This window comes from Bos grunniens, chromosome 11, assembly GCF_055505025.1.
Source record: "Bos grunniens cultivar Pamir isolate PY7600 chromosome 11, Bosgru_T2T1.0, whole genome shotgun sequence".
In the NCBI taxonomy this organism is placed as follows: domain Eukaryota; kingdom Metazoa; phylum Chordata; class Mammalia; order Artiodactyla; family Bovidae; genus Bos; species Bos grunniens.
The window spans coordinates 14,681,582-14,702,336 of NC_141175.1; the positions used below are offsets into that span (position 1 = coordinate 14,681,582).

The 20,755-nt window shown below is 41.8% G+C and overlaps 1 protein-coding gene across 6 annotated transcripts in view; it reads right to left on the reverse strand.

Annotated features, from left to right (window-relative positions):
- The window catches only part of MRRF (mitochondrial ribosome recycling factor), a 66,369-nt gene that overhangs the window by 36,796 nt on the left and 8,818 nt on the right, over positions 1–20,755 (reverse strand). For all 6 annotated transcript variants that reach the window (XM_086325400.1, XM_086325397.1, XM_086325396.1 and 3 more), the window contains 3 exons: positions 18,308–18,463; positions 12,757–12,875; positions 6,276–6,367 (listed from right to left, as the gene is read on the reverse strand). In XM_086325400.1, coding sequence (XP_086181526.1) covers positions 6,276–6,367; positions 12,757–12,875; positions 18,308–18,434 — 338 coding nt within the window. In that variant the 5' untranslated portion in view covers positions 18,435–18,463. The remainder of the gene's footprint in view (positions 1–6,275; positions 6,368–12,756; positions 12,876–18,307; positions 18,464–20,755) is intronic.

Here is a 20,755-nt window from a genome sequence, read left to right on the forward strand (position 1 = left end):
GCAAAACAAAATTTAAAAATAAAAGTGATGCCCTATGGAGAATAGAATGGAAGTATTTTGATTTTCTATTTAATCCTACTTAAAGTAAAACCATGCAGACACTGACAAGAAATAATAAAAGAGGAGGACAATCCAGGAAGGAGGCAGCTTCCCCGGGGAATGAGTCGACCCCAGGTACTTTAATCTCTTCGGTGAATCCATGATTCCTAACAGTTTTATTTAAAATCAAAGATGAACTCAGTGCTCTCAAAACAAAACAGCGTCATTCTACTTTGTGTGGTTTTCTAATCAATATTTGGTAAAACAACTAGTAAGAGAGTGTTTGTTTGTTTGTTTGGGGGCATAAAGAAGATGTGAATGGGCTGGGGGCCCGACCAAAACAAACTCCTGCTCAAAACTTTTCAGGGTCTCTGATTAAGAAATGAAGAACTGACATACCAAAACAAGCTGCTACCAGGAGGCAAGAACAGGGGAAAAGGCAGTATGTCAGTCTTGCGTTCCATCCTGCTTCTGCCCCTAGGCAGCCCTATGACAGTGGACACTGATTCCTGGGAGTTTCAGGTCTCCTATCAGGCAAGTGGGCATAAGAACCATCTCCTGACCTCAGAGTGGTATTATGAGAATGCAGGGAGAAACCCTCAGGCATTCAGCACAGTATCTCCAGGCATTAAACCTGTAGTGCAGGTGGTTAATAAATAGGACCCAGAACCTGATGACATAAATAACAAAAAGAGAAGAAACTATTTCAACGAATCTTGATTAACAGGAATGTTCAAAGAATCCATCCAGTTGATTGACTTCTCTAAATGGGAGAAGACCAGCCAGAGAAGAAAACAAAACCCATATACATTGTCAGTGGGGGCGGATGTAACCCAGAGCTGGGAATGCCCAAGGTCATCTTACTGAAGACAGCCAGGAGAACTTGCTCACAGTCATGCAGCTGGATTTGCAGAGGCTATGAAAAGAAAGCCTGGTGATAGGAACCACCCAGGCTCCAAGTCTGACCTGTTATTGCTTTAGGGTTTATATTCTGCCTTCTTTCCAAAAGGATCAGAGGCAGATTGTAGGAAGAGTCATGTACTCAGAAGACTCATTTAAATAAGAATATAAGAATCAGAGGAGTGTATAGAGGGTGAGGTACCAGCTGAGATCTGTTGCAACTGAAAATAAAACTTAGCTCTGGGCATCCAGACTGAAGGCAGGAAAGCAAACCGGTAGACTGTCATTAGGGGAAGAATCATAATCAACTGGGAAGGTACATTTTTAAAGACTTAAACTTGAAATGTTATCATCAGAAACCAATCCTGGGAATTTATGCATTTGATTACCTCTCACCTCCTAGACTCCTAAAATAAGCTTTAGTGTGCTATTTTCCTCCTCACAGGTTTGCTGTGTGACCTGGAGCCAATGCCTCACCTCTGGGTATCTCAGGTTCCCCATCCTTTAAAGGGAGGGATGCACCTGCCTATTTATGAAAAGGAATGAAGGAACCTTTGTCAGCATTAACTTAGTGCTTAATAAACTTCAAAAGCCTTGCGTACATTATCTCACTGAAATCTCCCAATAACTATAAAAGGCAAGCCCTATAAATACATTACAGACGAGCTCTCTGAGATTCAGAGAGGTAGAGACAGCTGATACTGTCACAAAGCTAAAAAGTAGAAGAATCAGAACTCCATTCCAGGCTTTCGTGTTACCAAGGTGCAAATTTAATTATTAGACTTCTGCACTTCTTTTGTGTATCTCAAGCACCCAACAGTTCCTGGCAGATAGTAGGTACTCAGCATACTTGTTCCCTTCCTCACTCCTTCCTTTTCTCCTGAAGTAAAATTATGTATGTAAGGAAAATTGTATGTCTGTTGAAATATTATTAGTATCTTATATTTATATAGCTTCTTTTCCTCTAAGGAGATCACACTACTTAATTTATTTTCTCTACTAATTTCACCAAAGATCTAGCTATCATTGTGTATTATATCATTTATTTTACAAATGAGGAACTAGAAGGCTACAATCTGCTAGGGTGACATGCCCAGAGTCATATGGAAGTCACTGCCAAAACCAAACAAAAACCTTGGTCCTCTTTACATCTAAATCAGCCTTTATCCTCTCACACGACACAACCTCCATAATAAAGAACAGATCATTCATTTTTTATCTGGAAAACTACCAAACGTATAATGCAGTAAGGGGCCCCATGACCTTACCACCTTGTCAAAGGGAAGAAAGTATATAAAAAATGAGGTTTGCAGGAGCAGACGGATTTGGTCCGTCAACTTTCTCTTGGATTACACCCATTAACCAACATAAAATAATGCAAAATATAATGTAACAGATCCCCATGTCTTTGGAAATTCAAGTTAAACTCACTGATCTTTCAAAACTTGCAGCCATTAACTCGAGTGGGGCTGCAGAGGAGCACATGATGTCAGCGAGTTCTTTGAAAGAAACACATGATCCACAATTGGGCCACTCTATAAGAATCCAAGTCAGCAAAGAGCATTTAGGGGCATCAATTCACAGCATCACAGCATTCTGGAGCTCCAAAAGGGACCTGGCAGACCACTGAGAACAATGCCTTCATCTTGTGCATGAAGAACCTGAGGCTCGGGGCGGGGGTGGGGAGGGCGGGTAAGAGGCTTTGCCAAGATTTCACAGACATAGCAGCAAGAACAAAAAAATTAAGCTGCTGACTATATCCATCCCACTTGCGAGTCATGCTTCTGATGGACGTGAGTACACCTAGCACTTTCCAGAATTACCCACCTATACATTGAGCGCAGAAGAAAGAGCCTGAAATATGGTAACAGAAAAACTCAGAATTCAAATTCTGGCCATGTGATATTGAGCAAGTCCCTTAATTTCTGTGAATTTTAATTTTTTTCATCTATAAACTGTAGGTAATAGTAAACTCCACAAGTAATCTGCCAGTAATATAAACAAGGGGCCCGCACAGCCCTGAGTTACACAAAGGCCAACATTAGATCCACATGCAACCAGAACACCCAGCACAGAGGCTGGCACGTAACACATTCGTAGAAAATTTGCTAAGCGAATCAACGAACTAACCAAGAAAACAAGTACTGGGCTTGAACTCAGGTCTATTTGCTTCTTATATAGCTCCCAATTCATATGATTTCAAAGCAGAGTGTTATTTCTGACTTACAGAGGCCATTTTCTGGCCAAAAAGCAGAAGAAAAAGGTCTGCAGGGAAGTTCTTGGACTCTTCGGTGTTGGTATTAATTCTTGTTGCTAGCATGGGTACATCCTGAGGCTCCAGAATCAACTAAACCTGAGCTTCAGCATAAGCTGTGTGACCTCAAAGACACACACATTCTCTGAGCCTGAATTTCCACACCTGGGGAAAAAAATCTATTTTACAGAAGTTGTGTGACAAATGCAGTGATCTATGTAAAGGAATACAGAATGATGTGTGGCACATGATGACAAGTTCACATTCCACTTCCCTTCTAGTTATTGGGAGGCTTCATTCATTCCTTTCACTTAGGTCCCTGCTCTGATGTCACTTCCTTTTTGAACCTTCCTACCTACAAATAAAACCCCTAACACTCACTGCCCCTTCAGTCCAGTTCAGATCAGTCGCTCAGTTGTGTCCGACTCTTTGCGACCCCATGAATCGCAGCACGCCAGGCCTCCCTGTCCAATACCAACTCCTGGAGTTCACTCAGACTCACGTCTATCGAGTCAGTGATGCCATCCAGCCATCTCATCCTCTGTCATCCCCTTCTCCTCTTGCCCCTAATCCCTCCCAGCATCAGAGTCTTTTCCAATGAGTCAACTCTTCGCATGAGGTGGCTAAAGTACTGGAGTTTCAGCTTTAGCATCATTCCTTCCAAAGAACACCCAAGGCTGATCTCCTTCAGAATGGACTGGTTGGATCTCTTTGCAGTCCAAGGGACTCTCAAGAGTCTTCTCCAACACCACAGTTCAAAAGCATCAATTCTTCGGCGCTCAGCTTTCTTCACAGTCCAACTCTCACATCCATACATGACCACAGGAAAAACCATAGCCTTGACTAGACGAACCTTTGTTGGCAGAGTAATGTCTCTGCTTTTCAATATGCTATCTAGGTTGGTCATAACTCTTCTTCCGAGGAGTAAGCGTCTTTTAATTTCATGGCTGCAGTCACCATCTGCAGTGATTTTGGAGCCCCAAAAAATAAAGTCTGACACTGTTTCAACTGTTTCCCCATCTGTTTCCCTTGAAGTGGTGCCTGCTTACTTTCCTTCATAGTCCTTACCATCCCCTGACATCATGTATTTGTTTGTTTACTGTGCCTGTTGTTGTTCAGACATCAAGTTGTGTCAGACTTTGTGACCCCATAGACTGCAACGCACTAGGCTTCCCTGTCCTTCACCATCTCCTGGAGTTTGTTCAAACTCATCTCCACTGAATCAGTGATGCTATCCAACCATCTCATCCTCTGATGCCCCTTGCTCCTCCTGCCCTCAGTCTTTCCCAGCATCAGGAAATCTTTTCCATTGAGTTCGCTCTTCCCATTGGGGGGCCAAAGTATTGGAGCTTCAGCTTCAGCATCAATCCTTCCAATGAATAGTCAGGGTTGATTTTCTTTAGGATTGACTGGATGGATTTCCTTGCAGTCCAATGGACTCCCAAGAGTCTTCTCCAGCACCACAATTCAAAAGCATCCATTCTATGACGCTCAGCCATCTTTATGGTCCAATTCTCATATCCGTAGAGGACTACTGGAAAAACTATAGTTTTGACTATACAGGTCTTTGTTGGCAAAGTGATGTCTCTGCTTTTTAATACACTGTTCAGGTTTGCCATAGCTTTCCTTCCAAGGAGCATGTGTCTTTTAAAATCATGACTTCAGTAACCATCCACAGTGATTCTGGAGCCCAAGAAAATAAAATCTGTCACTGGTCAAACCCAGGTCTCCTGCATTGTAGGCAGATTCTTTACCATCTGAGCTATGGGTTTCTTTACTGTGCCTACTTGACTATAAAATAAGCCCCAGGAGGATGGGGACTTTTTCTTGTTGGTGCTATTTACTGTTCTATCTCAACAAACAGGAAAGGGCCTGGCAGGTAGTTAGGGCTTAATAAAAATATTTGTTGAGTGACTGAATGAATTCAACACTTACTTGGGGCTTGCTGGGCTTCCAAGTAGTGCTAGTGGTAAACAACCCACCTGCCAAAGCAGAGATGTAAGAGAAGTGGGTTCAATCCCTGTGTGAGGAAGATCCCCTGGAGGAGGGCATGGCAACCCACTCCAGTATTCTTGTCTCAAGAATCCCATGGACAGAGGAGCCTGGTGGGCTACAGTCCATAGGGTCGCAGAGTCGGACACGACTGAAGCGACTTAGCACGCACCAAGTCCTGGAATTAGACTACTGCAGTGGCCTCCCAACGATGCTCTCCGGGTCCACTCTGTCCCCCTACATTTCATCTGTTAACCAGCAGCCAGAGAGCTCCTAAAAAGTCAACCTCAGATCACGCCTCTGCTGAAGGGCCTCCAGTGGCTTCCCACTACAGTGACAGCACAGCCCACACTACTCACCAGGGCCTGTAATGCCGAGAGCATGGGCCTCTCACCGATCCAACCCCACACCACCACTGAGACACAATGGCTTTCTCTTCATCAAATATGCCAAGGTCTTATTATTTCTTTTCTTTCTTAATTTAAAAATAAACACACACTTTATGCCTTTGAAACTCTTAAGTTCTATATATTTACGTAATTAACAATATTCTGTTCTTTCTTATACCTAAAATTCTTCAACAAGTGAGGACTAATGGGAAAATGACTCTTCCAGAAATTTGTGTTAGAGATTACAAGTGTTGAGGTCTTTTCAGATTCAGGGCCTTTGGGCTGTCTGTTCCCTCTGCCTGGAAAGCTCTTCCCCTAGGCTGCCTTGTCCTCATCATTCAACTGTCGGCAGAAACGTGACCTCCTTGTGAAGCTGTCCCTGCCACCATCACTCTCAGCAAGTCACCCTCTATTGGAACACACTGTCCTTTCTTTTCTCACAGCATTTCATTATCTGGAATGACTTTATTTATGAGTCTTATCTTCCCAATAGGACTATAAAATACATGAGGACAAGAACTTTGTCAGTTTTACTGCTGCATCTGAATCAATAAACTGGATCTCAAAAGCTGCTGGAGCCGGCCAGGATGAGAGACACAGGTAAAGTACACCATCAGACTGACAGTATCATGGAGTGTTGGTTTCCTTCCAAAGATAGCTGCCCCATTACATCAAAATATGTGAGTGTCAGCCAGACTTACTTGGGAATGGGTACCCGAATTAGCGTCCCCTCCACTTCTGGGTTCAGATTCATTCCACTTTCTCTTATAGCCTTGATAGCTGCAGCTGTACACTGAAAACCAGATCAAAAGGTAAACAGAATTAGTAAATAATTATTACCAGATGCAAGCCCTCTGTCGATAACTGGCAACCCATCTTGGCAGAACATGGAAACATTTAGTTCTGTTACCAGTAAGATCAGGAAGTTACATTGGTGTAGAGTGCTTTGATCAAGCTGAATAGCAAACTATGTCCACTCCTGGTACCAGTGTATTGCGGGAGGGAAAAAAAGCATAGAGGAAACAATAAAAAGAAAACAGCTCTGCTTCTTTGAAAAGATTTCAATGGTTTGAGGCAACGCAGATCAAAACCACAATAAATCCTCAAGGGAGGGGGGCTGGTCTGTGCAAAGATTGGTGTAAAGACAGCTGAAAGATTTTATACATTAAAAATTCCAGTTGACATTTTACACTCAAAATATACCAGTGCCGAGTGGAATGAGTAAATAAATTTAACTCACTCACATCTATGCTCACACCAACCTCACTTGTGTTTTGGCACGAGCGATGCATCTCTGCTGGTGTGTGTGCCAAGAAAGGAAGCATGGAAGATCTCAGTTCAAATCCCCACTCTGCTAACCATGTGACCCTGGGCAATAAGCTTGACCTCTCTGAGGCTCCATGTAGTAATCTGAGACCCTGCAGTACTGTACCTCAGAGAGGATTAAATGAGGTAACATGAGCCATGCATCTTCCTCTGTGTCTGGGTGCCTGTAACACCCAGGCAAGGGGTGCTATTATATAAACACATTCAATAAAGGTAAGAATGCACAAACCCCCGGAGAATGATAAGCTGATGTAATCACCTAGCTGATGCACTGCTGTCTTTATTTTTTTCTCTTTTTTGTGGCTGTACCATGAGGCATGCGATGTCAGATCTTAGTTCTCCTGAACAGGGATCAAACCCATGGCCCCTGCAGCGGAAGTGCAAAGTCTTAACCACGGGACTGTCATCAAAGTCCCTCTTTGTTTAAAAAAAATTTATTTCATCAAACTATAGCTCTTTTACAATGTTAATTTCTGCTGTACAGCAACACGATTACGTTATACATATTCTTTCTCACATTTTTTTCCATTATGGTTTCTTACAGATCTCAGAGTATCGTTCTCTGATGCACCGCTGTCCTAAGGTCCATCTGGGTCTCTTCTGACACAGCCTTGCTCTCTCCCAAACTGCCTTATCTCAACTTCAAGCAACATTATAACCACACCCGGTTTGCAATCCTACCGCATAAGAGGAGGGAGTGTGGAAGAGAGAATTTCATTGGTGTGACAATGTGCCATTCATGAAAACAAGGCCCCTGATTTTCAAAAGAATTTTAGGTTTGACCAGAGCCAATCCACGTCGCTTGGATTCAACGGAGCCAACTCCCAGCCTTGAGTTCCTCCCTAGACTTTCCGGTTTAAATAAATGGGGTTTGTTGCACACCTATTTTATTTTTCCAGGTTGGGTTTTGTTTCAAGGGCATGCCTAAAAAGCTCATCCATTTCATGGTAAAATGACCTAAATTCTACAGGGACATAAGATGTTATCGTTAGGTCAAAAAGACAAACCAGCATTCCACAAGAAGACAAATCATGCCCTTGGGCTACAGAATTTAACTGTGCAGCCACTGCTTAAAATGATAAATTCTCAAAATGTACCTCTGACCACAGACTATGGAGCTGGAAGGGATCTCAGACATCCAGTCCCTTCCTTATGTGTGCAGGGACCTGCTGGTAAAGGTCACACCCCTACACAGAGACACAGTCCCTGAAAGCCAAGAGCAACGGAGTGAAGACCTCGCCCATCACGCTTCTGGTTACTGGCAGTGTTAAGAGGAGGCTCAGCTCCTCAACTCTCCATCCAGTGACGTTACTTAGTCTCTATGACCTCCCAGATCCACTAGCTCAATGTGTTCAGTAACTGTGGCACAGGGAATTTGATTCTTTTTTTTTAATAGCCAAAAAGAATTTGGAACTAGGTCTGGTGTATAAAGCGTATGGCCAAGGTAAATAAAAGAGCTGGATAAAGAAATGAAACTTTCCTCTACAAGAGAACTACCAACTTCTTTAATAAAATGAAACACAGATTTCTAAAGTTAAACATAAAGGGAGGGGCTTCCCTGGCAGTCCAGAAGTTAGGACCCTGCGCTTCCAATGCAGGAGGCGCAGGTTCTATCCCTGGTCGGGGGAACTAAGATCCCACATGCCTCTCAGTGTGGCCAAAATATAAATAAATAGACTATTAAAAAAAATTTTTTTTTAAAAAGGGAGAATCACCACTTTGAAGAACTGACCTGATTTCAAGTCTAATATTTTTTTGAAGATTTTCATTGAAGGAAAGACTGGTAAGTTGGCTGGACCAGCCCACCACCACCACCTCCACTTTCCCTTCACAGTTTGGCCCAAGTGTTGTCACACAGCCTTCCTAGGCAAGCATGGGAGCACCCACCGCTGCTTCCAAGCTGGGCAGGAGATACAGCTCAATATTTACACCTTCCCTGTCCAAGGTTCAGTGCCAAGGATGCAGTGAGTGCTCAGTAGAAGCTTGCTGAATAAGTAGATTAATATGTATATTAAAGCACTGGCTCAAACCTGTTAGAAAACCTCTTCATGTTTATACCCCTCCCAAAAGCCTTATTTTGTTATCATTTTATACCTGTTCTGTGTCCTTTCGCGTGCAGAAAAAATATGAACCAAGAGTGGTTTCATTTGCAAAAAAACCTACTGAAAGAGGTAGTTCTTCTGAAACACTTTAAACATGTACATTTTAGTTTGATACAGAATACAGAAACTCAGGGAATTATAGTCATTTTCCCAACATGACTTCTGACCTACTCATGGTTCCGACAAAAAGGCATGCATTTCTATCCCATTTCCATCTCTTAGCCTTTACCCCTCACTGAAGAGATGCCCGCCAGCGCCCCAGTGCAAACAGACGCCCTCCGATGGCAACAATGACCCACTGGTTGTGGCTGCTTGGCGTACTGTGTGGAGAAAGATCACAGATCCCATGTGGTGTTAGGCAGGACCGAGTGCTGTGATCAATTAGCAACGTCTGCTATCACTGCGTGCGTGCATGCTCGCTCAGTAGTGTTTGACTCTTTGGGACCCCAGAGATTATAGCCTGCCATGCTCCTCTGTCCATGGGATTTTTCAGGCAAGAATACTGGAGTGGGTTGCCTTTCCTCCTCCAGGGATTCTTAAACTAATAAATCCAATTCATTCACGTCTATACTCACATCTATGTGCGTGTGTATGCTACAGGACAAAAGACGATGAAATTTTTGTAGACAGGTGAACAAGTCCTTGACAATCTGGGTTCAAGTCAACAGCTGATTTGCAGAGACTCAACAAAAATACTTGTGGAATTAAGGAACAGATGGTGAAGGAAGCACAGGATTTAGAGTCAAACAGACAGACCCAAGCTCAAGTCCTGGCTCTACCGCCACAGCATGAATCTGTGGAAGAATTCTACTTTTCTGAGCCTCAGTTTCCTCCTCCAGAAAACGGACTTAAGTCTAACTTTAAAGAGTAGCTGTGCTGATCACATGAAACAGAACACGAGAAAGCAATGCCCAGCAGCCCTGTAGACACTCAACCCACCTTTCTTCCTTCCACAAGAGCAATAAAGGAGCCTGCAGAATTTTTTTTCGCATTTGCCTTGTTCAAATCATGCTGTGGTCTGTTTTTTTTTTTTCCAAACTCCCTTCTTTCCCATCATTAACTCTAGCTGCAGGCAAGTTTATGGAAGGTAGTAACGTGTGTATCATTTATCAAGCAGGACACATGCTAAACAAATGCAATGCAGTTTTCTGTCCTCAATGCATTTAAAAACATTATGCATGTAAATCTGCATCATGTCTCTATGGCATGACACAGAAATGCTCAGATTTGAAAAGAAAGCCAGCCGCTTGTGAAACAGAAAGGAAGTATATAAACACAGAGAGGATTAGCTCAGCATTTTGAAGCTATAAACCTGGGCACTCCGTGGACAGCTTCTAAACCAGAGGAAGGAAATGTTTAGTTAGAGCTATTTGTTTAATATATACACCAGATGAGATAAAGGAATTCAAAAGACAATGTAACTCACACTTCCTCACTCTGTCCTTGTAAGGAGCCTCTCTACTAAGGTTAACTGTAGATGTGTTGTGTTTTTTTTTTCAAAACTCACAGAATTTCAACTTGGAGAAATGGCAAAGATGCCTTGCTTGGAAAATGAAGACATATTCCCATTTCCTAAGAAAAAATTAAGCTGTTAGTACCTCCTCCTGCCTCCTAAGACGCTCTGGTGGCCAATCAGGTGCTTCTTCTGTGAATGCCTTTTGCTATTTAGTAACAGAAGTGGCTGGCTCTGAAAAGCAATCTGCCTGATGAGGTCTTCAAGCTGTGTAATTAGGAGGCTGTTCCCTAAATTGGCCCGCAGTGCCTGTGGGATCAGATGAACAAGGCAGAGAGGCCTCAGTGGTTCAGAGGGGCCAGAAGGGGAAAGAGCTAAGAGTTCCCTTTCTGTCCATTTCTCTGCTCCTCAGGAACACCACGAATGAGTGCCTCCCTTACATCAACCTAATGACAAGTATTCACCCACTTGAGGGAAATGTACTGGGTGCGTCCATGTGTCAGGCATGGTGTTTGGTGCTGGACAGAATGAGCAAGTTGGATACGATTCCTACATTCCAAGCTTATGATCTAGGGAAAGGGAGATAGAAAACTAAGATGTAGATAAGGGCATAACTGTTAATAAGTACAATGAAGAAAAAGAACTGTGCTGTATAAAAGTGGTTAATATAGAGGAATAATTGAGATTTTGCGTAGACTAGGAAAGACTTCCCTGAGAAAGCAATATGAAAGCTGTGGTCCAAAATACGGATAGTAATCGGCCAGACAAGGGTGATCCTAGCAAAGGAAACAGCATATGCAAAGGCCCTGAGGATATTAAGGGTTTGAGGAACTGAAAGGCTCGTGGGCAGAGCAGTGTGCAAGGGTGACAGCGCACAAGACCGGGGCGTCTGCAGGGACAGGCAGGGGCTGTTTCACACGAAGCCGTCTAGGCCACAGTCATCTTCTTAGAGATTACTTGAAGCCGCTGATGAACTCAATGCCCGGGAATGGCATAATCCAATAGATATTAATATCTTTACAAGTTCACTCTGGCTGAAGTATGGAGAACACAACAGGGGAGGAGAGAGTAATACCCCCCCAAATATGGGCACATTGGCTGCAAGAGCCCCCTGATTTGAAAGTTTGTTCGTAGCAAGGGCTTACTCTTATCTCTAACCCAGTTTTGTCAAATCCAGCAGGTTCAACTTTGGTCTCTGTCTTTGGGCTAGAATTACTGAAAGAGACCAGTGGAATAGAGACTTCAGATTCCTTCACCTCAGGTGAACAGATGAGGAAATGGAGACCCATAGAATGACGCAACCTACATAGCCAGCTGGCGAGAGGTGGGACCACATTCCAGGTCCTCAAGGAGTCCCAATCCAGGTCACTTCTTACTGGACCAGGAAGGAACAGCCTATTTATCTTCCTCAACCAGACTTAAAATCACAGCCTCCAGGTTGCAATGATCTAATGCAACCCACCTTCCAGCCCTGGAAGCACTGTGCTCTGGGCAATATTCTGCAATGGTCAGTCGAGTCCCAAAGGAATGTGAATTCCTGGAAGGTCTGCTCCAAAAAGGGCTACCCTGGTGGCTCAAACGGTAAAGAACCCACCTGGGTTGGGAAGATCCGCTGGAGGAGGGCATGGCAACCCACTCCAGTATTCTTGCCTGGAGAATCCCCGTGGACAGAGGAGCCTGGTGGGCTACTGTCCATGGGGTCACAAAGAGTCAGACACAACTGAGTGACTAAGCACAGCACAGCACAGCACTACTCCAAATAATGCAAAAGTCATAAACTGGTGGCCCATGGGTCAAACATGGCCCATCAATATATTTTGTCATAGACTTAAAACACACTGAAAAAGGGAATTAGTTAGCAACATTTAGCAAAGATAGAAACTGCAGCTATTGGCTTCTTCTGTAAATAAAAATCTTAGTATCTGGTAGTATCTGATTACCAGGTACACATTTCTGCCTGGGAAGGATCAGCAGCAACTGGGCAAAGGCTGCTCCCTTCAGACAGGGCGCACGCTCTACAGTTTACCCCTGCCTGCAATTACCCCACTGCCACTACTGTTTGTCTTAGATGGGACCTGTGTCAGTATCCAAATTACTCGCCTGGGCTCTATAGTGTTTGAGTAAAATAGAAAAGGAATTTAGAAACAGAAAGAGAGCTTTTCTTATCCTTAAATTCCCTTTGTTATGCCTTGTCTCTTGTTTCACCCCAAAGTGAAGGGAATACTTCCTCCTGACGTGCTGTAGTCTCCTGCATTACAAGGGAGACCATGGAGAGGGAGCCCTTGAGCAAGGCCACCTTACCTCTGGGAAGCTGGCCATATTCACCAGTATCAGCTGTGGCGACTTCATGGAGATCTGGCTGATCTGGTTGAGAGGAAGCTTCCCATCAGCAGTCACCACAGTGATATTGTCAAGGGCTCCTAAAAGGAAGTTTAAAGAAAGCGTTTTAGAATTCAGAAGGACTTTTAGTAACCTCACATCTAAGTCTCTATCAATTCAGATTCAACTAATGTTTAGAGAAATATCAATAACCTCAGATATGCAGATGACACCACCCTTATGGCAGAAAGTGAAGAGGAACTAAAGAGCCTCTTGATGAAGGTGAAAGAGGAGAGTGGAAAAGCTGGCTTAAAACTCAACGTTCAAAAAATGAAGATCATGGCATCTGGTCCCATCAGATCAGATCAGATCAGTCGCTCAGTCATGTCCAACTCTTTGCGACCCCATGAATCGCAGCACACCAGGCCTCCCTGTCCATCACCAACTCCCGGAGTTCACTCAGACTCATGTCCATTGAGTCAGTGATGCCATGCAGCCATCTCCTCCTCTGTCGTCCCCTTCTCCTCCTGCCCCCAATCCCTCCCAGCATCAGAGTCTTTTCCAACGAGTCAACTCTTCGCATGAGGTGGCTAAAGTACTGGAGTTTCAGCTTTAGCATCATTCCTTCCAAAGAAATCCCAGGGCTGATCTCCTTCAGAATGGACTGGTTGGATCTCCTTGCAGTCCAAGGGACTCTCAAGAGTCTTCTCCAACACCACAGTTCAAAAGCATCAATTCTTCGGTGCTCAGCCTTCTTCACAGTCCAACTCTCACATCCATACATGACCACAGGAAAAACCATAGCCTTGATTAGACAGACCTTTGTTGGCAAAGTAATGTCCCTGCTTTTCAATATGCTATCTAGGTTGGTCATAACTTTTCTTCCACGGCGTAACCGTCTTTTAATTTCATGGCTGCAGTCACCATCTGCAGTGATTTTGGAGCCCAAAAAGATAAAGTCTGACACTGTTTCCACTGTTTCTCCATCTATTTCCCATGAAGTGATGGGACCAGATGCCATGATCTTCGTTTTCTGAATGTTGAGCTTTAAGCCAACTTTTTCACTCTCTACTTTCACCTTCATCAAGAGGCTTTTGAGTTCCTCTTCACTTTCTGCCATAAGGGTGGTGTCATCTGCATATCTGAGGTTATTGATATTTCTCCCGGCAATCTTGATTCCAGCTTGTGTTTCTTCCAGTCCAGCGTTTCTCATGATGTACTCTGCATATAAGTTAAATAAACAGGGTGACAATATACAGCCTTGACGTACTCCTTTTCCTATTTGGAACCAGTCTGTTGTTCCATGTCCAATTCTAACTGTTGCTTCCTGACCTGCATACATATTTCTCAAGAGGCAGATCAGGTGGTCTGGTATTCCCATCTCTTTCAGAATTTTCCACAGTTTATTGTGATCCACACAGTCAAAGGCTTTGGCATAGTCAATAAAGCAGAAATAGATGTTTTTCTGGAACTCTCTTGCTTTTTCCATGATCCAGCGGATGTTGGCAATTTGATCTCTGGTTCCTCTGCCTTTTCAAAAACCAGCTTGAACATCAGGAAGTTCACGGTTCACATATTGCTGAAGCCTGGCTTGGAGAATTTTGAGCATTACTTTACTAGATGGGGAAACACTGGAAACAGTGACAGACTTCGTTTTCTCGGACTCCAGACTTTTATAGAAGCAGTGGTGTCATGTGATGGAAAGAGCTTTGAAATGTTGACAAAACTAGGTTGAAATTCCTCACCAGCACTAGAGTGGCCAACGATCCTGACTTGCCTGGTCCTGCATGGTTTCCTGTGACACAAGACTTTGAGAGCTGAAACTGGAAAGTGTTGGTCACCCTTCCCGCTATGTCACCATTTACTAACATGAAACCTCAGGCAAGTCAGTCACCTTCTCAGTACCTTGGTTTCCAACTCAATTAAAAAATACTTTACAGGATTAACATGTAGATTACAACTCAATATAAATAAGCAAATATACAATAGACACATACACAAAAAAAACATAAAAATTGGTACCTCTTACTAGCCCTTTTCACAACTAGTCTGTAACATTGTATCACTATATCCACTTTACACCAGAGAAAGAAACTTGGGGAGGTAAAATGAGCCAAATCACAGAGCTAACAAAAGGAAAACCCAGCAAGAGCCCAGCCCCAACTCAGGTGTGCTTACTTCCAACTCTGATCAAGTCTCTTTCCCTTATCTGTGGAATTCAACTTTGAGTTGCACCATTCAGAAATCCCCAGGGAGCTTTTAAATTTAGATTCCTGGGTCCCACTCCCCAGAGATCCTGATTCTGTAGGGGCTCAGGAGCCTGTGATTTTGGGGGCTCTTGTTTTCTTTCAAGATGACCACATGATTCAGACATACAGCCAGGTTTGGAACTGTTACCTCGTACCACCTTGATTTTGGCACTTAGACTCCCTTTAGGAACAACAACAAAAAAAACCCCACCAATTATTACCACTTCACTGATGCCCTGGATCTGATCTTTGTCCATATCTGAATTAGGGAAAACCTTGGGCAAAATTTTCTTGTCAAGAAGGCAAGTATATTGTTACAAGACAATAAAAGGGGCATTACTCAAACTCCCTGATTTCCTATGAAATGAGAACTAGAAGAAAATTTTACCATTCATTTTAAGAATCACTCGAGAATGGCTCATTCTGACACACCGTGTATGTGTGTGGTGGTGGTGGTGGTGGTGGTGGTGGTGGTGGTAGAGGTGTCAGTCTTTTAAACAAATTGGGAGTTGTCCTAGCAAATTGTTAGGATAATGCAGTTCCACACTATGACCCAAAGATCTGATCTGAAGCACAGTCCTCAACTCAATTCAATGCCACCACAAGTTAGAAGGCTGTTGACGCCACTGGCTTCAATCTGGAAAAGTCCATGATTCTGAAGACCAATGACCTGGTTCAAATACCAACCCTGCCACTTCCTGAACTGTGTGACCTTGGCAAGGTCTCCTCAACCTTTTGGGCGTCTGTTTCCTGGTTTCTAAACAGGGTATTAAAATCATACTTATCTCACTGGGTTGTTATGAGAGTTAAAAGAGTTTATGGAAAGCCCTTATACTGTCCTCGCATATACAAGGGCCCAATACACGCTATTATCATTATGTCTCAACTTTCCCCTATATTTTAACCAAACTAACCTACTTACAGTTTCTCTAATAACAGTCCATTCTGTCTTGCCTTAGGATCCTCAGCATATATTTTTCCTTCTACTAAGGACACCCTTCTATGGTCAGATAACTTCTGCTCATTCTTGAACACCAGCTATGATTGCATCTAATCTCAGAAATCCTGTCTGACCTCTTAGGTTGTATTACAAATCCTTTATGAGCTCCAGGATCCTACACACAAATCTATAATAATGATGACCCATCTTTACTGAACACTTCCTAGGGCAAGATGTGGTTCTAAATGCTTTCTATAATTTATTCGTTTTTATGATCAAATAAACCTGTGAGACAGTTCCACCATTTTACAGATGTGGAAACTAGGGCACAGAAAATAACTTGTCCAAGGTCACAAGAGCCCTTAATGGGGCCTGAATTCAAACCTAGACCTGATCAACTCCAAAGTCATGATCTTCACCACTCTGCTTTGCTATGTGGTTTCACACCTTGATTTACTTGTCTATCCCTACACACTAGGATCTAGGCTCTTGGAAGGTGGGGACAATGTCTTTTCTCTCTGAATCTACAGCACCTATTAAACAGCACAGAATAAGTGCTTAATAGTGCACTGATGAATAAATAAATGTATGTATGAATGGATGAATGAATGAGAGGACAAGAATGAAGAAACAAACCTGTATTTTAGACAACTATTAAAAGCGATCAATTCTGTCTTCAATCTTGGAGACAGAATTTCTGGTAGACAGACAGAGGTACAAGTGGGAAAGTATCTGCTGGTTCAGATAGTACTGAAAGATGATATGGAATTATCTGGTAAAAAAAAAAAAAAAAAAGTAAAATAAAATGAAATCCTGGCTAAATTCAGCCTGTTTCACCCAGTCTCTTCAGGGCCCCAAGTTCTACACAGAACGCTGTACAAACATAACCTCGAAGAGAAAGAAGCAAAGAGGAAATACCAGTGGGAGGCCTTTTGAAAACGGATCTTAATTCAGCCTTCCTGATTTGCCGTAAGATCCTCCACCACAGAAGTCCCAACATGGGTTTTTCACCATGCAATTGTGGTGGTTCCCATTCCCCAAATCCGTATCGACATAATGCATCAAATCCTTTTCCCTCAATCTGTCCCCAGCGAGCATCTCCCTCAGCCTCATTCCTGCCCCTCATTTTTGCAGAGGTTAACATTTAACAAATTACACTCCCAACCTCTTTCCAGGCCCATCATCTTTTTAAGTTCAACAAGAGTGGAGCTTGCTGGCCAATTTGAAGTATCACATTTCTCCCTGAGCTCCTCTCAAACTGCTCTCTGGTTTCGGCTGCAGAATGTTAACAGGCCAGAAAGCACAGGGGAGACAAAGCACTTTATCAGCTTCATACCTAAAATAATAAGCAAGTTTAAAATAAACAGTTGGGAGAGATTGAATGGCACGCTCTACTGTCAGCAAAGGCAGAAATGCCCCAGTCCAGGGTGACAAATGATAGAATGGTCTTCTGGTTTCACACTGGATCTCATCTCTGATGTTTCTGCTGGTGTTTATAGATGGAGCTGTAGATTTTTCACTTGGTTTTCTTAAGAACAAGTTCATGAAATATTTTCTAGCTTTCTTATGAACTATCCCAACCAAGATGTGAGCGGGAGCAGCCCAAGCTCCACAGATATTTTCCGAGGGGGTCCCGGGCTTGACTCTAGGATGATGACAATTTCCAAAAGGCCAATTTAATAGCAATTGGATTTTTCCTGCCTGCCTGCACCATTAGCTGACAACTCACTTCTTCCATCACATCTGCAAACAGTTCTCCTAGACAGTTCTGACATTTCCCACTTAGAAAAGCCATTTTCAGGAAGTTATTAACCCAAACGGAATCTTCCTGGTCAAGCCCAGGGGTATAGAAATGCCTCAGGTGGGCATGTCTGTAGACAGTAGGTCCCCAGTAAGGGATAAGAATGGCCAATTCGGACAAAAAATTGACAAATCAGACCAAATATTTCAGTTACTATGAGACTAAATACCTATAAGTTTTTAGAGTACAGTAATAATGAAAGTCCCATTTTCTGACAGTATGATTCCATGAGAGCAAAGATCATGCCTATTTTTGTTTACTGTGAACCACCACGATGACTAGTTCATAGCAGACAAGTATTTGCTAAATGGATAAACGCAGTGTTAATACATGCTGGGCACTCTACAAGAATCATTACACATGTTACCTCACTTATTTTCATCCCCATCCCAAAGCTAGAAGGCGGGAATTAGACAAGGAAACTGAACACCAGAGAAGTAAAGTAACTGCCAGTGGTCACCAATTGGTACGTAAAATCCAGGTCTGCCAAAGCAATTTTCTTGCCATCGTGCCCCTCTCCAAAACACAGGTTCACTCACTAACCTGGTGAAGTCCTTATGTTGACAGTCTTATTGAAATTATCCTTGAGTGCTTCTATCACAGACTTCATTTCTTCATCTACTTCTTCTAAGTTGATGATATCCTCAACCAAGGCAGTGTTAAGATTCATTCTGGTTTGGGACTGTCCTTTCCCTTTGGCTAGAAAGTCAACATTCAATGAATTTAAAAGGAAAAAAAAAAAGCATAAATAGAGACAATAAACAATGAGTTAAGAAAACGAGAGGCACAGAAAATATATTAATTCATTTCAAAATGAATCCTAAAACAAGGCCATGCCAAGTGTCTGACGGCTGGTACAGACAGGAAGAACAGCAGTGGTTTAGCAGCATGAAACACCACCAGCGGCAGTGACAATGGCTTATATTTTAGAAAACCAACAATACTGAGAACTGAGTAAAATTCTAGTTTGTATCTAAACCATCACAGTGATGTTTCATAAGCTATAATATATATATGCATAGCTCACTCCCCTGAGGAATACAAATATTCCTGCATTCCTTTATGTAGGGTGTGGGAGGACAGAAAAAAATAAAAACGTTTAAATACTACTATCTTATACTTGTTTATTTATTAAATATTCAACATTTACTGAGATCATGCACAACAAATTTCATTAAACATCTACAATAAGTTAGATCCTGTGCTATCTGTACACCATATTACAATTTGCAATGCAATTTCAAGTACATTCTTCTATTACAATTCAAAGCAGCTCTCTGACATAGGAAGAACAGAGATTATTATTGCTTCCATTTTACAGATAAGGAATCTGAGGAACAGCTATTGAAATGTTTTGCCCAAAGTAACCAACCAGTAAGCAGCAGAGTGATTTTTTTTTTTAACATTTATTTGCTTGTGTCATCATCTTGCTTGAAAGCTCTGAAGTTAACAGGCTAACAGCTTAGAATTTTCAGAACTGATGAAAGAGCTGAATTTTCAGATTTAGAAACAGTTTCAAACAGGATAGTAAAAGCAAATTCATACCTAGACATTTTGTGAATGCAGAAAACCAAGGACAAAGAGGCTGTGAAAACAGCCAAAGAGAAAAGACAAATTACCCATAAAGGAACTTACGCCCATCAGTATCAGAAAGTTGTATTAAGACTAATTCATATACAAGCCCTAAATTAATATTAGCAAACCAAATCCAGCAACACACAGATTATGGAGCAAGCAATGTATATGCGCATTACACATAAGAGGGCTTATACCAAGAATGCAAAAGTGGTTTAATATCAGAAAAGGCTATTAATGTTGAGCCACCACATTCATAGACTGAAAAAAATTTTTAAATGCTCACTCAATAAATGCAGTAAGAGCACCAATAAAAAAATTAATACCCATTCAAAAAAAAACTATTAGCAAAACAGGAACAGAAGACACTTGCTTAAAAGAGAGACTACCAAAAAATAAAGCAAACATAATTCTTGATGTTAACACATAAGAAGTATTCACTATAAAGTCAGGACTAAAACAAGGATGACTACTATCAATAATCACTTTTATTCGCATATAGCTGAATTACTTTGTTGTACAGCAGAAACTATCATAATATCGTAAAGCAATTATACTCCAATAAAAAATCACTTTTATTAGAATTATATTAGAATTCCTAGACAATGTAGTTGGAAGGAAAGGAGAGAAGGAGGGAAGACGGATGGAGGAAAGAGAGAAAAGAAATAAAAGGTATGTGATATATAGATTGGGGAGGGAAAAACAAAACTATCATTAAATATAGGTATTTTAATTATCTACATAGAAAATCCAAAAAAATACACAACGGTTCTAATAAAAGAGTTCAGCAGAGTTGCAATATACAAAATCAATGTATAATTATCAAAAGTATTCCTATTCTCCAGCAACCAAACAGAACACATAATTTCTAAAAGACATAAACCTAAAGCAATGACTCTTGCAAAAAATAATATAGAACATATTTTTGACCTTAAGGCAGGGGAAAATTTCTTCAATAGGAGAAAAAGAGCACTACTAATAAAAGGAAAAGACTGACAAACTGGACTACATTAAAATTAAGAACTTCTGTTCATCAAAAAAAAAAAAAAAACCATGAAAAGGTCATCATTATCAGCAATACATATATATGCAAAAGTCTTGTCTTTAGAATACCTTAAAATTCTTACAAGTCAATTTTTAAAAATCAGGTCAATTTTTTTTTAACGGGCAAAAGATTGGAAACAAAGAGGATATCCAAATAACCAGTAAACAAATGAAAGGTGCTCACCATCACTATTCATCAATGAAATACAAATTAAAACCATGAGATATAACGGTACATTCATTAGAATGACTAAAATTAAAAAGGCTGACCATACCAAGTGTTCACAAGTAGATAACGGGTAATTAGCGAATAGAAAACTAAAGCACCCTGGGGAGGAGAGTAACCTGACATGACCACTCTGGGAAACCATA